Genomic DNA, 17714 nt, shown 5'->3' with positions numbered 1-17714 from the left:
GACTGCGGGAACTGTGGGATAGCTACCCACAGTGCAACGCTCCGGAAGTCGATGGTTGCCTCGGTACTGTGGACACACTCTGCCAACTACATGCACTTAGAGCATTTATGTGGGGGGGACACACAATCGACTGTATAAAAACGCTTTCTCCAAAACTGACTTCTATAAATTCGACTTAATTTCGTAGTGTAGACATACCCTAGGAGGTTTGAAACTTGCTTATACTGAGTTGTTAGCTACCAGTGCATCCACACCCATACCTAATCTTTAGTGTAGACATGATTTAAAACAAGGTAGCTCAGTTTCTAAGATGCACCAATATCAATCACATTGGACCAGTGCAAGACATGTCTATTCTAGAGGGTTTGCATTAGTGCAGCTACACTGGTGGCTGAAATCTCAGGTGTGGATAAGGCTTTAGCCTTGCATCAGAAAATCAAATACACTGAAGGTATTCCAATAGAGAGGGAAGGAAGCTCACAAAACTAATGCGCAAACATAATTAACCAGCAGCGTATCCTACAGTGTATGAACTGTGGCTTCAAAAATCCTTCTGCAAGACTCATCTCCCTGCTGGTGTCACCTGCTCAAGGACTTGAATCAATTCTCTCCTCGTGTGGGAAGGTGCATTCGAGTGTGTGTGTAAAACTGATTAGCACGAGTGGGCGTTAACAAGGAGTTAGAATGTCTGTGATAATGGGACTTACTCTCAAATCCACCCACAGCACTGAGAGCAAAGCAGACTCTTGTGTGATCACAAAGTGGAATTTGGAACCACACCAGCGATTCCCTGTTTAGTCTCTTTCCTCCCTGTACATTATATTTCCTGAGTTGAAGTAACTGTCCTGCCACCTCCTCTGAAGTGTTTTAGTTCATAATGAAGATTTTGAATATTCTAACAACATTAATCAGGAGATTCAAAATAAACTCGTTGTGTCATTAAAGATCTTGGTTTTAATCCATAAAGATCTCTACAGTTTGGGATCTGGTTAGCTTAGAGACTGCCTCTCTCCCACACACCATTCCAATGGACTAGATCATCTGAGGAGCTATTGCTGTCAGTCCTAGATGGGCACAACTGGATTGGAAGCAGGGTGTCTTCAGCAACGATCTGGAAATAGTTCTGTTTGCACTGACATTGGTACAGCCTTCCTGTTGGCTTAGTCTTAATACATCACACACATTACATAGGATGTTTAATACCCTCAGAACAGTAATAGAAAGGAAACAGTGATGTGTTACCTCCTTGAGATATGCAATAGCTAATGGATATAAACAAGCATGAACATGAACTCCATTACTGGAATGTGAGTGTAGTTGAGAGACTGTCTGATGTTATAACTCAAGGATGTTAACGACATATTACTGGACGCTACAAACCATATCCCCAAACGTTTTATGAACAATTCTGTACAAAGTAATGCTATACTGACTGCGCTGTATCCTACCAGCTGAAGGGGAGGATCTCAAATGTGGAGCTCATTCCCTCTGAACTGTCAGTACCAGAGATGGTCATCCTTCAGAGCCTGGTGCAAGGCTCATCTTTTTAGCCAAGACTTTGCTGGGTGGATCTAAACGAAGGCACTTCCTTACCACTCTCTCCACTTTCCTTATTTTGCTCATAGTGGGTAAGTGATTAATTCAGGGGTAGGGACAGTATTGCTGCCCATAGCAAGTGGTACAAACATGTTTCATGTGTGACGCACCAAGGTACCATGGTGATGATCTCCTTGTAAGCTACTAATATAATCTTATCTCTTTGCTACCCTTGCACTTGTACAGATGTAACATACCCAGTCCTACTGAAAGGAATGGCATTTCCCCACCATTGTAACTCCTCTCAGAGAGCAAAATCTGAGCTGTTCCCTTTGTTTGATGATAAATTCCCCAATGTGCTGAGCCCGTGCCAGGTGGGTGCTCTCGGATAAGGGTGTTTATTAACGTAAGTATTGAGACTCACTTCTGACTGGCTTCCATTTCCAACAGGGCTGAGAGGGCCGAGGTTCCCTTCTTCCCAACAGGCGGCCCAGAAGGCTCCAGAGAGTGAGCGGAGATTGGTCCAGCCAACTGCAAGCCTTTCATAGCAGCCCCTTTCTAAGCAAAAAGGAACAGAAGAGGAAACAATGAGTCAAGGTCTTCAAGGTTCAGCTGAACAACAATAAAGTCAGACCTTATAACAGTGATAATATTTTGGAGACAGCACCTAACAAAAGAGCAAGGGCTTCTCTACACGGGGAAACTGACTAGAATAGCAATTCCAGAATAGCTCCCCATAGGGACACTTTTCCAAAATAAAAGTGACTTTGTTCTGGAATAATTACTGTGCTCACAAAATGGAGTAATTATTTCAGAATATATTCCAGAACAGTATCTCCACACAAGCGAGTTATTCTGAAATAGGTAAGTGGGTCATTCTCCCCCTTTTAGATAAAACCTAAGACAGGAAAAATAATTAGACTGCCCTGAACTAGCAAAGTTACTAAACATACCCTCCTTCACTTATACACCTCCGAAGCAGTACAGGACTCTTTGGGTGAATTTCATACACTTGCAAACAATAACTAATAGTACTGGCCATTTGGTGATTCTCAAAGTACAATTATAGACAATGGATCCACTAACCTGTATCACTTCCTCCACTCGAGCTGCTGAGTGCAGCACTCAGCCTGTTCAGTTCGGAAAAGTAAATTGTTCCATTCCATCGAGAACAGGGATCTCCCAAGCATCATTCCCTTAGAAGCAGGATGCACAATGCCCCCACATTCACCATTGCCACAGTACAAAGCAGTGCAAGAGTCCTTCAGTGGATGGTGGTTCCCAAATATCAGTCTTGTTTCAGCAACAGACTGTCTCTGAGCAGAAAGCAATGCAGCCAACAGGCTTAGTGTACAGTACAGCAGTGCTTACTGCAATGCCAGTCAATTGGGAAGGTCACTAGAGGGCTAGAAATGCTTCAAAAATTCAGGCTCTCACCCCACTAAGGTTTAGTTACAACAGTGACTCACCCTGATCATCCGGTCTGATCGATGGCGCCGACGAATGCGATTCAAACCCTCCACAAACCGGATGAAGCCATCCAAGAGCTGCCATTCCTCTTCATCAGAACGGGGCTTGTCTCCATACACATCACAGTGTGCTTCACCTTCTGTAATCCGCTTTGTGGCACTGATGCAGGCTGGGAGCAGCAGAAAGCGCGTCCTCCAGAATTTCAGTGACTCAATAAGGCTGGAGGAAGGAACACAATGGACAAATAAAAAAAGCAGACGGTACAGCATACATCACAGCTGTGAATGAGAGATTCTATACAACATAGCTGTGTGCCAGCTTGCTTAGAGTCCAACATGTAGATGACAATATCCCTGAGTTACATCTGCAAAGATCACCATGTCCCCACTGCACTCCCACTTTAATTAACGGAGTTAATACTCGCTTGCATCCATGGTTTTAATGGATCTCATGGCTGTGCCATTAAGCATCAAATGTCCTACATGTGATGGGGCATTCAGTAGGATGAATGTCAGTGGGAGGTATTTAGCACCAAGCATGTTGAAACACAGTACAGAAAAACTAATTTCCAGGTTGATAATGTCACACGGACCCTCACTTTTAATGTAACCCATTAGGCAATGCCGTAACAAGTTTTTACTGTAAAAAGCAAAGGAAAATAAATTTAAGGTATACAGGCTAAGGCACAGAGGATTTCAGCTGAGACTTGAAATGAGATGGAAAGATACAAGGAGGTGGGTTCACTTGATAGACGATATAGAAGAAAAGGGGCTCATCACCTTTGGGGATACTCTGTGAAGGGACAAAGAGAAGGCCAGTTTTAAAGTAGACAGAGGGACGGAGTAGAGTTAAGCAAGGTCTGTGACTTGAACAAGTCCACAGAAGGTTTTAAAAACTAAGGAAGGAAAATTTGAATTGTATCTAGAAATGAATGAGAAGTTAGGGAAACTCTCCAAGGATGACAAAACATCAGCATATTTCTTTGCATGCCCGGGGGATGGAGGAGGGTAAAAAATAGATCACAAATACCAGCATGCGTGAGACTTTGCACCAAAATCAGGCAATGCAAAAATGGTGCTATGTAAAATTCAAATAAGTTAACAGAGCTGCTAATAGCATATCAATGAAAGCAGGTCAAACACTCCCTCAGGTACCATGTCACCAGAGGTATTCAAGCCTTTATGGAGAAAAATGTTGGATCAATTGTAGATCAACAGGAAAAAAGAAAAAACAAAAAACAAAAAAACATAGGACAAAGAGCAATTAGGATGGAAAATGAGATCTCTCACCTGAAGTCTTCAGAGCCAGCGGAGCAGATATACTGATCCAAGTAATTCCACTTGTACTCTTCCAGCCGCTCATGGGAGAACTCGACCCAGCAGGAGACAAATTCAGAGTCAGAGTGCGAAGGGCACAAGCTGTAGGTGTAGTTTATCTGAGCAGATTCATATGGATACCTGACAAAAGACAAAGCTAGCCTCACCAATCCTGGCACTATCAACGGCAGCTCCTCCTTGTAATAGAAGGCACAGAATACAGTCATCCAAGCAAGTACAGGTAGGAGGAGACAGCAAGTCTGCTGGACAGGTGGTGCTAACTTACTTGAGTGGAGAGATACTCACTTGGGCAGGTATCGAGTGACAGTAATTATTTTGTCCTTTAAGATGACTTTGTGGAACGTACGGCCCATGCTCAGCCAATACTGATCTTCCTCCTCAGGTTGGTTTCGTGATACAAGGCCTATAAGTAATGCATAAAGAGAACATCTTTCTGTTAACCTATGTTAATAGTCACAGGTTTGTTGCACAAACTGCACCTATACTGTAATATTCCATGAATGAGCTTCCAAACACAATTTAAACCAAGCGTCATCTTTAATACTGTTTCTCTGAGGAAGGCTTGCTCAGCAAGATCAGCAGTAGACATGCTGCAGGAAGTGTTGTGCACCTAACTGATGGGCTGGTAATTTCAACATCATTTTCCATCCTTCTCTGTGCTTCATTCCTGGAGCTAGCCCCTTAATGTGTTGTTTTTCCAAACGAGTCTCACCATTTAAGCCTCCGCTTCCCACCCGAAACCAAGAAGGGTAATAGTTCTAGTTCCTACCTTCACACATTCACCTCCCTCAAGTCTCCCCTTACTTTAACTTTGTCCAAAAGACACCATCATTAACAAAATTTTAAATCAAAGCTTGCACTTAGACTGTGATTCCAACACAGGGAAGTGGGACCGCATTCCCCCACATAATCTAGAGCCCATCTACACTGGGTATTAAACTGCGTTAGCGGAAACATGGTTTTAAGACAGTTCTGGCTAACCATGCCCACTCTGGACTGGACACAGCCATTTTTAAGTCATGTTTCAAAAAAGACTTATTCTAGACTAAAACTGGAGAAAAAAAAAAGTTTCAGAAATAGCTGTACCTGTTCAACAGTGACTAGGCAAACTGTATTTAAACCTGTGTTAGCCTGAACTATGTTAAACTGGCTCACCTACATGTTTCAAACCCCAGTGGGTACAGGGCCCATTTTTTATAAGTCTCCAAATAGAGGTCAGAACTGCTCTCCTGGATACACTATGCAATCCCCTCCCTCCCACAACCCCATATCCATCTCCTGCAGTCACAGCTGACTCTCCATTGTCTGCAGTGGAGTACTCCAGGACATGTATCACAAGAAATACGGGGGTTGTTTTTTTTTTTTTATTAAAACAAACAACTGGAAATCTCTCCCTCCAAGTAACCAATCACAGAAGACAAAGTAAAACATGAAGAGAAAGAATGAGTCACACTGAGAGGGAGGGTTACCACCAGCTCTTACTCCGGATGACTGCGGAGGCTGTTGGGGGAAGAGGAGTGAAGGAAAGACAGGACAGAATTTATTGTGGAGAAAAGGAGCTACAAAGCAGGTGACGCTCACCTCGGCTGTAGAGGGGGCTGCTGCTCAGAGGGGGTGGTACAGTGGTAGTTGGTTTCTGTGGTTTGGGATGCACAATGATTTGATATCCTTGCATAAGACGCTGACAAATGAACTCCTCAAACACTTGTTGAGCTGTCATCTGCACACCTTCCTCATCTCTCCTGAGCACAAGGGGTTAATCACAAGAACAATCAGCATAATGAACTGACCACACACCTGCTCTTGTTTCCACTTTTCCCAATTGAGGCCCTATTACTACAATGGAATCTGCACAGGTGGAGCCTTGTGCCTGCACAGATCGACTTGCAAGATCAGGATGTAAGACAGTTGCATTTCTATCGCTTCTATCAACAGTTCTTGGGGATGGATATTACCAAATTGTCTGCAAATATTAGCTGGCATTTTGCAAACAATTTTGAAGCTAGTGAGAATAAGAGGCATTCTGACCATCAAGATTTATTTACAACAGCAGAAGTTAAACTTCTGACAGTTGTATTTTTCAGCACTCGTACTATTTAGCAAATATATTCACAATGATATTCACTTCTATAAGACTTTCCATCAGAAAGTCTCAAAGCAGCTCAGTAACGTGAATTAAAACTCAAACACCTTTAAAAAGGGGAGAATACTTTCCTTCCTCAGAAAGGGGCAATTTAAAGCACAAAGAGATTAAAAGACTGGCTCATCATTGCCAATCAGCAGGAGAGCTGAGAATAAAACCCAGAAGCCCTCACTCCCGGTGCTGTGCTGTAGCCAAGAGCCCCTATTATCCCCTTCTTCTCCTGAACACTGGTATCCTGCTCTTAGAGGGGCAGACATTTCTCCAAGCAGATTAATTGACTTTAATGCTGCCATTTATTATACCTTCTAAGTGCCTAAAGTGTAAGATTTCAGTCTCTCATGTGAGAGGTTTTATTCCTCCCTAACAGGGCAGTAGCCAACATAGCTCTGTTTTGTTACTTCACAGTTGGTGGGAAGTTTCAGAGATGCTGAAAGGAAGATGTATGGTTTTGGGAAGAGTGTTCTGCTATCTGGTGGCTACTGCAGAGTTGCAAGAGAATCTCAGAGTGTCTTTTGGTTTATCACACCACTTTCCTTCCAAAATTCTCCCAACAAAGCATCTCTAGAAAGGGGGTGGAGAAGCAGTATTTTTTTTTTCTTTTTTTTTTTAAAGAGATACTCAGTATTCCAGGACATTTATCACAAGAAATGTGGGGGTTGTATTTTTTTAAAACAAACAACCATGTCAAGTTTTGTACCCAAACTAATTTCTAACAAACATCCAGAGGGAGGCAAAATGGACAGATGTTACCAGTGGACAAGGTGCAAAGCTGTCATCTAGAGAGAAAGGCTATCTATTCCACTGCCAACCATGTTGGCAACTCTATATATTGTATGAAAGGCACAAAATGTTCATCTTCCGCCAGATTATCCCTGCCTGGGATTATCTGGAACCTTTCAGTTCAATGCCAGAGACTGTACTAGAGGAAGTGTTGGCACAAACCTGTCAATGTCGGCTTCTGGGAGCAGATCATAGCAGCCCTCAGTGTAGTCATTCTGCAAGCTCTGGCGGTCTGGGAAGTAGTCCGTGGTGAGAGGAAGGCATGCCGGAGTAGTGAGAGATTTCCAGTCCACCCCAACTGTACAACAGAAGCCTGGCACTACGGGGGGAGCAGACAGTGTCAGAACTGCCTCGTTGCATCATGGGGAGCAGACAATGGGGGCACGTGTGGTCACACATGAAAAATTAGGGGTGGGGAGGGAGAAGAAGGATGTGTGAACAGAGGAAAGTTGGAAAGAAAGATAAGTGTAAGATATGAATGAAAGTCACCAGTGGGTTGGATGGGGAGGGAAAGAAGGCAAGTAAGAGAGAAAAGGGGAGGGAGAGAAAGACACAGTTTGTTAAACAATGCAGTGCACATGCTAATTCAATCCCATCATGCAAATGGGATTCAAAGTTAATACCTTAAATTATCTGTTGATTGTAAGCTAGAGCTGAAATAGCTGCTGAGGTTACTGCAGATCAAGTGCAATCTCATATTATTAAACATATAAAAGAAAAAAATCAACATTCCAAGTCTGGACAAGCAAATCAGACCAGCTCCTCCTCCTGGATGATTGTAGGAGAGGTTGGTGAGGGAAAGAATGACAGCCTGTTTCTGGAATAGGTAGCATACAACAGCAGAAAAGAGAACATTTCTACAGTTATAAAAATAGAAGACAGCCAGAAGAGGTGGGAAGAAAGGAAAAATAGTATCTTGTAACCTGCTTTCCCCCCACACCCCTTTAAATTTAGGCTGCTATTGTAAGATTCTGGAGATCTAAAAACACAGATAATTCAACATCAAATAATCTACATCAATCATCTGTCCAGGGATGCCTGAATCAACCTGCCCTAAGAGCTCTTGGTGATTACTGTTACAAAAATCATTGTTGCACAGATCTCATTGACAAAACTGTTTCGCTTTACCTTAAACATTTTATTTTAACATTAATGAGGGGGGAAATATTGTTGCAAGGAACTGATACAAGACAGACTGTTGCAAGAAATGTTCTCTGAAGCAGAGCCATGCCCTCACTCTTGTAATAGATAGAAGCATGTAAGCGTCAGTAAAGGGTATCTCGTACATAAAATGCTGGCCTTCCTGTTCTCTCATTATATTGTCCAGCTGGGACCAAACAGAACCTTTATGGTTCAGAAGCAGACACAGGAGAGTCCAACAGCCTCTTAACCTCTTTATGTAAAAATTATGGGCAGAGGATGAATTCAGGAAATGATACAGCTATTGATTTAATGAATTCTTAGACAGGAACAAGTAAAGCCATAGTATATAAGGGCTCTACGGAGAGCCACGGACAATGACAGGGAAGCAGAATGTAAACCCGACTGCTGCCACATAGTCAGGGCATAACTACACTACAGCTGCAGTGCTGTAGTTTAATACTGCATCAACGGAAGCGGTTTTTCCATCAGTGAAGTTAGATTAACTAACTGATGGAAAACTCTCTCCGAGAGGTGGTAATTAGGTCAATGGGAGAATTCTTCTGTTGACCTAGCCCTCTTTACAGAGAGGGTTAGGTCAACCTAACTACATCGCTTAGGGCATGACGTTTTTCACAGCCCTTAGCAACATAGCTATATCAGTCTAATTTTTAAGTGTAGACCAGGCCTCAATAGACTCCGAACTCCTTGCTCACCAACCCCTAATGCCTTTGCACGTGTACACACCCCAGCCCATGTTTACACAGGCCTCCTGCCCAACCCTCCCCTCCCGCTTACTTGGATCCAGAGAGGTTGAAACAGCATCTTCCAATGAATCTTTGTTCTGCGTTCTGAGGTTCATCCCTATGAGAGGCAGACATGTATTTTATTACAAATAATCATTTGTGCATAACATTCATTCCTCTTCCCTCCAAGAGAAATTCAGACAAATGTGTGTGAAGCTCAAAGTAATTATATAATGCCTCTCCCCACCCCCAAGATATTCAGGGCACCGCATAACATAAAATATGTAAATACAGCCACCACATACAAAGCCACCATCTTTAAATTCAATTAAAGTGGTCCAGTACTAAAATGGATACCACAGTGATGGGCACCTTTATAAACGCTTGCAATACAAAATAATTGAGAGTTACTCGTAATTATTTAGCTTGCTAGCCTCTAGATTTTATATTTAAAGGCTAATCCATTTTTTCCTAAATTGGGCACTTTTTTTGAACAAGCAGGATGTTTCTGATTAGATTTTTTTCTTACTTAAGGGAAAAAAGTGAGAAGAATTAATACATATAGAATGTATCGAGGAAGATGCTAAAGTTAGTAAAAACAAACAATGGAAACTGCAACAGAAATATTTATATAGCAAAAGAGGAAAAATAAGATTTACTACAGAGTTCAAATAATTTATCAGAATAGATTATGGGGATTCAAGGTAGCTCAGATGTTTTAGACACAGACTACCAGTGTACATGGCTTTCTGAGAAAAAAAACCACACAGACGGTCCTTTGGATTCAGCCAGTATAGCTCTACCTGGCTGCCTTAGCACTTACTGAGCTGGAAATTTGGAAAGCAATAACCTGCTAAGGATTATTGCAATAGATTATATCTGGGGGAAAAAAAACAAACAAAAAAACCCTGCTAAAATATTTTTAAGTGGAGAATATTGGTGGATAATAAAAGTAATCAAGGTGCTGAAAATATGGACATTCATTCATTATTTTTCAATATATAAACTGTACTTGTCTGCACCATTCTAACATAAAGGGGAAAAGAGACAATTACCCATGATCAAGAGGGAAAAATTACAACTCTTGTGGGCATTTTCAGATTTTGAGCCAAATTTTCCTCTGTGCTAGACTTAATCAAAACTAACATTGAGTTAAACTGAGTTACTATGGATTTATGCTAATGCAACTGACTGCAGAATTTAAACCTTTGTGTTTAACATCTTAACTATCGTGTTAAAGATATGAAATGGATTTACAGTTCAGCTAACTTGGAGAACACATACTTGGCACAGTTTCTAAATATTCACAGGGGCTGATTTTATAAAGTTGGAACCCACTATTTTATCCAATGAGTGAATATCCAAGAAAATCATGTTCTCTACATTATATAGCAATTACTGTAAGAACAGATGGGTTTTTGATTCTATGATGATGGCAGGAAATCAGAAGAGGAGGCAAGGACAAGTTGCCATTAATCTTACGTCAAACCCATTAATGACATCCGCCATCCACTTAGGAAAATGCAGTAAGACTTGTTTTCTCTAAACTGCCATCTGGCATCTGCTGGACAATACAGATAACATGTTGAATGCCAATGTAAATAGTTGGGGTAATTTTTTACTAAACAGGCACATGTTGCAATACCTGGATGAACTATACTGAAGGCAGGAGAATGATGCCCTGATGTGTTGGAAAGGGCTGTTCTGAATCATAGATGGCTCATGCCATAGGAAATGGAAAGATATAGGCTGGAGACACAGCCGTGCAGTAGTGGCTTCAGCTCATTAGAGAGTTCAGTTATGAAGAGATGCTAATAGGGACTTTTAAGAAGCATGATAACTATAGACATAATTTTGCCTACAAATCACATATGTAGTGGCTGTTACAGAGGTTATGAGGCTTCTCAAAACAATACAGTTGAAGAAGGAAAACATTTTTATTACTAGGAAAAATTATATATTCCGTGCATTCATGTTGCACAAATTATATACAGCATTTGAGGTGCAATCCAACAACTACCAAAACAAAAAAATTAAATCAACTTGGAAGATATAAAAGTAAGGTATGAATATTAACCATGTTCAAATGAAACCCAGGGAAGGACATGAAATAGAAATAACTTTACAGTGACTAGTTAACTGATACGGATTTCCACACAATTATAGATGCAAACAAATGTTATTGGCAGTAAGTTTGCTAGCAAATTGTTTCAGACACTGTATTGTGTGGAGGGATGTGTGTAATAAGTGCAAAAATCATAACTGTACATTGGAAGGCAAAAACTCAAAATTAACCTGTGAAATTAGAAAGAAGAAGAGAACAAGGGGAGTCTAAAATACTCCATTCGAAGTGTTGGAAAATTCTACCATTTATCACGTTTCATCTCAATAGTAGATCAGGGTCAGCTACCTTTCAGAAGTGGTGTGCCAAGTCTTCATTTATTCACTCTAATTTAAGGTTTCATGTACCAGTAATACATTTTAACATTTTTAGAAGGTCTCTTTCTATAAGTCTATAATATAGAACTAAAATATTGTTGTATGTAAAGTAAATAAGGTTTTTAAAATGTTTAAGAAGCTTCATTTAAAATTAAATTAAAATGCAGAGCCCCCCGGACCGGTGGCCAGGACCCGGGCAGTGTAAGTGCCCCTGAAAAACAGCACGTGTGCCACCTTTGGCATGTGTGCCATAGGTTGCCTACCCCTGTAGTAGATGATACTTTGAAAAGTTAGGCCACAAACAGACAGTTACTGCAACAGAACGCTTAGTTTGGCGAATTTGTTTTACTGGCTTTAAGAGATTCAGAAGAAATTTTCAGTAACTGGGGTCTCAGTATAAGAGAGACACTCCTAATAATCTGCAATTTAGTGTTTAAAAGTGCATCTTATTTCCGCAAGTACAGATTCTCATCCAATTGTTCACACAGGCCCAAATCCAAAAAAGCAATTAATCACATTATGTAATCTTGTTTTAAAATAGGCACATGCTTAACTGTTTTGTTGGATCTAAGCCTTAAAGGCTGTAAAAAGCTACCAACCCAGCACCTACAGTTCAAAATAGAAAACCCTATTTACAACTTCTCTTGAAGCCTACAGCTCACTACTAATTACCACAGACTTTATTCTCTGAGAATTATTAGAAAGATGGAATCATCTCACAAAAGCAACTCAGATATTTAATACATATTCAGATTCATTTTGCTTTAACCCAAGAAGGGGAACACCCAATATAGTATAGCACAGTAAAGCACACCATGGAGCATTAGAGAAAATTTTGCTCCATTTTTTTTTCCCCCATGTCTGGACACCAGATTTTGCGTTAATGGAACAGATTATCTTACTTTCAACTGAACACATTGTAAAAGCGTATTTGTTAAGAACAAACAATAGACATCTTTTCTATACAAAGAAATTTATAAAATGTAACTAGAGGAGCGGAAAGACAGATACAAAACAAGAAGAGGGGATAATGGACATTAATTTCTCAATGTACAGTTATATATTAGTTTGGAACTATTAAGTGCTTAGTGTTATTCATCACCTGTACCCTACAGCTCCTGGACCCACCCATGTTCCATGGGTCCTAGCTCTGTTACTTTCTGACTGTTATCCTCTTACATAGCATCCTCTGGTAGGTCCATATCACCAGTCCTTTCATACTTCTATTTAAAATCCCCAAGCCTGCTCTGTTGACTGTTTATTACCTGCACCATTAGTGCTGACCAAACTGCCTGAAAACTCATTCATTCCACCGAAGCTCAGGAAGGAGATGCTGTCACCTGGACAACGAGAAGTGATGTGCCTGGAGAGAACAAGATGCTGACAAATTGGTTCATTACAGAGAAACAATACCCCCTCTCAGAGTTAGGTCAAGTCTTTTAATCAAAATTTAGATGCAAAAGCAACCTGGGGTCTAAGCTCAGCCTTTGGTGAATCAATGCTCCATACGACACACAGGGATCAGGACAGGCCTGGAAGGATCTTAGGAGATTCTGTACCAGTGCAGAATATTGGTCCCTATAATTTGGTACCCAATCTATGGCAGTGACCTATACTGTCTTCTCACAGGATAATGGATTTCATGGATGACTAGCTACCCATGCATCCACTAGGAGACAAATACAGCTAAACAAGGATGAAGAAGATTCCCATGTTATGCACAGGTCCAACTTTAAAAAATGGAAATTCCAACCAGATCCAAATCTACCATGGATTTATTTATGTTCAATAGGGAGGAACCAACTGAGAATGTATGAGTAGGAAAGCCTGATGTTAGTGATCATAAATTTAACATATAAGGAAAAGCTTCAAATGAATAGATTTCTTTTTTAAAAAGCAAAATTTGGGAACTAAAACTTGGTAAGTGTAGTGTAATGGGAACATTAATATCCATTGTAAGTGGGAGGAGGCTAGAGAATCGTAAAAGACAACATTGTTTAAAGGTGAGACTAAAACTTGTCTTGAAAAGAAAATTGCAAAGAAGAAGAATTAACCAGTGTGACTTCCTGAAAAACTGCTTAAAAGATTGGAGAGTGAAACAACCCTGTACTGGAAATAGAGAAGGGAGAGGAAACCAAAAAAAAAGGAGGGTCAATCACAGCTAGGGCTTGAAGTGAAATGACAGAGCAGCAAAAAGTAAAAGTTAATATCAGCCAAGAGATGAAAGGGGAACAATAAGGACTTTTACAAAGACATAAGAGAAAGTAATGCTTGAAAGGAAACAGACCCATTAAAGTTAATGATGGAGGAAAGAGATTAAGTTAATGACAATTCTAAAGTGATTAAGTTACTGAACATTAAAAAAAAACTTTAAATGAGAAAAAAGTGAAAAACATGGATACAGAAAATAATAAAGACCTTGTTAATAGAGATGTAGCTAAAAAGCTAGTAAGGGAATACCTTCGTGGGAGGAGTGTGGGAGGATAACTGTGCAGCTCAGCAGATAGACCCATCACTAGATCTAGGCTAACTTCCGAAATAACTTTAAAAAAAAAAAAAAATCATATACATAGTGACTAATGAATGATTTAGCTCTCGCAGGGGGCAAGATGCAGTGACTATGCTGATACTGCAGGTCTGTGTAACCTCCCAATACTGTTTGGTGCATTGAATGAGATTTGTAGGTAAACAGAAAACTTTAATTGAAGAACAGGTAGCCATTCTTACAGTCAGTCCAGCTCTTGCCTGGCATTTTTCACATTTCCCTATCCTGTCAAACACGGTGTTATTTCTCACCAGGTCTCAGTAGTGGAGAAAAAGAGGGCTGAAATTGCTTAACAGTACTATAAGGCAAAGCTCTTCCTTATGCTCGAAATATACTTCTCTGGAATGACAAGTTACCGCTTTTGAGATAGCAACTGCTTCCCTGCACCAAGAAATAAGGCAGTTACTGAAGGCCTGGGGCACCTGCCATGGCCATTTCTTGGATGATCCCAGGGGCGATACACTGGCATGATTGTGGGTCTCAGAGAGCCAGCAAGAAGTAACCTAAGTATGAATGAACTGAGCGAAAATAAACTGTATTTCCCATGCTTGCTCCTGGGGCCTTATGCCTGACCATAATAATTGTGGCATACGCACACAGCACTGGTGCTGCATGCTACAAAATATGTATGTCCTGAACCTTTATTTTCTTTATCCCATATGTGGCTAGCCTTTGACACATTTTTTTTGAAACTCAGATCAATTTCTTTACTTGGGTGATGGCCTTACCTGCCAGTTGCCTCATGGTAGGCTAGCTCCAGCAGCTCAGCAGAGGAGTGCGTCAGATCCCGCTGCCCATTGCCCTGCATTTCTGCCATGTTCTGACGAGTTTGGTGGTGGATCTGGATTGCTTCTCCTGATGGACCTATCCAATTATATATTTATCAGTCTCACCCAATCTTCTCCTGTTGCGTTAGTTTTCCCCAATTCACCCCCAACTCCTTCTCCACAGCAGAAGTACCACTAATAGATACAGAGCACTAAAATGCCCCTTAGAAATTTTGTAAGACACAGTCCTCTCAATCTGCAGGAGGTATCAAATGAAGTACTGAAGATTCCCGTTCTAAAATACATAGACATACTTTTTGGAAGGCCTTTTTACAAGACTCAAGGAAAGCTGCGCATAGTTCATAATTTGAATCTCAAACCTGGAACATAAAGATGTGCACTTCCATAATAATTCACTTATTGAGCTCAGTCACAGCCCCTCCAGAATCTCCTGTCTAGTAAAGGCCACCAGAAATTCCCATCTGCTGCAGACAACAAAAAAAGGAGAACTCTGGGCTTCCATATCCTCCGTCTTCCACAAACTTGCTCCATGATATTCAAGCACTGAAGACACCAGCAGATGACAACATTCCCAAGAGACAATAGGGCATCAGGTTGTGTCAGTTCTTGGCTCAGTCCCCATTGTGCTGCACTCTACCTCAGGAAACCAGAACAGTTCACTCTGCCAGCTTATCTAGAGGGGTGCCCTCCCCATGTTAAAGCTCAAAAGCTTTGACAGTTTAAAAAAAACATACTATAACAAAGACTCACCCACAGGAAACGTGTGCATCCAACGCCTCCTATTGGATGTGAGTTTCATGGGCATGCGGGATGGCGCAAAGGGATTTATTAATGCCCGCTGTGGTGTATACCCCCCAGGACGAATGTGCAGCATGGATTCTGCACTGCCTACATGAAACCTCCCTGGTGCACTGGAGTCTCGTTGCTGTGACTCTAGCATATTCTCAAGGACATCTGCAAAACACAATTTTCAGTTAACAGAAGACCAAACGAGCCACACAAAAGAAGGTACACTACTTAGTAAAATAAGAGCCACTAGGACAAGTGGGGACGGGCAGAGGGAGGCTGAAGGAGGCAGATGGCACTAATCCAGAAATTACACTATAAATCGGAGTCCAGACAAGACAGAACCAGGATTTTCTGCATTTAAAAGCATTAAAGTAGGAAAGCCAGAGAGGAAGCAATTTTTAAACAAGCCATGAAGAACTGTTATTTCTTCCTGTTTTTCAGTAATAAACAGGGGGTTCTCACCCAGAACTCTAGACATTCCTGACAAGTTATAACAAAATATTGATGATGAAGCAGAAATTTAAAGAGAGCAACTGCAGTGAAGTTATAGGAGATGGGACAAAGGGGAGATCTAAGTACTCCATTTTTTTAAAAATGGGCAGTTTCAACCATTGAAAGAAGTGGCAGGAATCATTAAACTAGAGCATGCTTTCACCACTGGATACAAGTTCTTGGTGAGCTCAATTAAGTCACTACTATCTGATGCACAGCACAAAAGCATTTATTTAGAATTAAGTGTAAATGAAGGAAAGAAATGAAGTATGCAGGAGAAGGAAGTGTTGAGGATTGGAGAACACAGAAGAAGTGTCTTAGACAAAGGCAAACAGGGCACCTAAGAGAAAGTCAGTGAAGAAGTTAAGAATACAAAAAGGTCCAGACTATGCAAGAGGAAACTCAAGGCAATAAAAGTGTGCAGTGCAGAGGAAACTGCAAACAACAATGAAAGAGGATATTCAATAACGAAACAGAGTTCCCAAAAGCAGTAAAACAAAAGATCCAATTAAAGAAGAAAACAGGTGTGACAGAAACAGAAATGGAAGAGCTAATAGAGTACATCCTGGGCATAGTTATAGCAAAAAATGTGAAGGGGAAAGAAGAGGCTTAAGACCGTACCCATATGGGGCAGATACTCCTGTAGTGAGGCAAGAGGGATAGTTTCCAGATTACAGAAGATGACATACACTGACATCCATCAGTAGGAGGAGATGGGCTCTACTGCAGAACTCTTAAGAGCCCAATGATAGCTATCTGGCTCTTATAGAACACTTTCCACCTATAGATGATGAAGTACATTACAAAAGGTAAGTATCAATTATCCCCAGTTTACAGTGGGTAAACAGACTCAGAGGGGAAGTGACTTGCCTAAGGTCACATAGTTGGTCAGTGGTAGAAATGGGAAAAAAGTCTTTGACCCCCTTCCTCAGCCCAGTCCCCAAGATGGTCTCCTTAAAAAGTAAAGCAATATCTGAATACAATCATCTTGATTTATACATTGCTTGATATAGGGAAAGTACTGGAGAACTTAAGCAGCAAAAGCAGTAGCACATTTTTAATAGGACAGTCGGCAGTTACAGGCCAGCATGTCCAACTCCTTTCACAGGGCAGATACTGGTGTCAGATGAGATGGCAAGACCTCAGTGAAAAGGAAAGCATAAGCAGCCTTCATTAAGAGCAGATTGAGTGAAAAAAAAAATCAGACTGATTTCTTCTAAAGAGAATCAAAGTACTGGTCAAAGGTGGACAGAGTGCAATTTACCTAGATTTCAGCAGGGCTTAGGAGAAGGTACCACATGCTGTCAGTGAATGAAATTAATAAAAAGGGCAGGCACCAGTGCTAACATGGCAAAATGGCTCTGTTAGCTGGCAGGAGGAAGGATCAGAAACTATAACCAGAAAGTTATAGTTAATGACAGTAAATCCTCATGGAGAGGAGTTATAAAGGGGGTCCCACAGGACCCACTGCTGAGAGCAACTCTATTATACAGATTCATAAGTGGCTTG

General features: G+C 41.0%; 1 protein-coding gene across 15 annotated transcripts in view; it reads right to left on the bottom strand.

Annotated features, from left to right (window-relative positions):
• Nucleotides 1-17714, bottom strand: part of DEPDC5 (DEP domain containing 5, GATOR1 subcomplex subunit) — a 65250-nt gene that overhangs the window by 26471 nt on the left and 21065 nt on the right. For 11 of the 15 annotated variants that reach the window (XM_077835474.1, XM_077835481.1, XM_077835482.1 and 8 more), the window contains exons 22-31: nt 15675-15878; nt 14865-15000; nt 12857-12954; nt 9205-9270; nt 7429-7612; nt 5925-6085; nt 4629-4746; nt 4296-4463; nt 3006-3225; nt 1961-2094 (exon numbers count right to left, since the gene is read on the bottom strand). In XM_077835474.1, the coding sequence (XP_077691600.1) occupies nt 1961-2094; nt 3006-3225; nt 4296-4463; nt 4629-4746; nt 5925-6085; nt 7429-7612; nt 9205-9270; nt 12857-12954; nt 14865-15000; nt 15675-15878 (1489 nt within the window). The remainder of the gene's footprint in view (nt 1-1960; nt 2095-3005; nt 3226-4295; nt 4464-4628; nt 4747-5924; nt 6086-7428; nt 7613-9204; nt 9271-12856; nt 12955-14864; nt 15001-15674; nt 15879-17714) is intronic. The other 4 variants (XM_077835479.1, XM_077835480.1, XM_077835484.1 and 1 more) reach the window with 2 other exon arrangements.

The sequence above is a fragment of the Eretmochelys imbricata genome, chromosome 15, assembly GCF_965152235.1.
Source record: "Eretmochelys imbricata isolate rEreImb1 chromosome 15, rEreImb1.hap1, whole genome shotgun sequence".
Lineage (NCBI taxonomy): Eukaryota > Metazoa > Chordata > Testudines > Cheloniidae > Eretmochelys > Eretmochelys imbricata.
The sequence above is the reverse complement of the archived record's forward strand: the minus strand, read 5'-3'. Positions and strand labels throughout refer to the sequence as shown.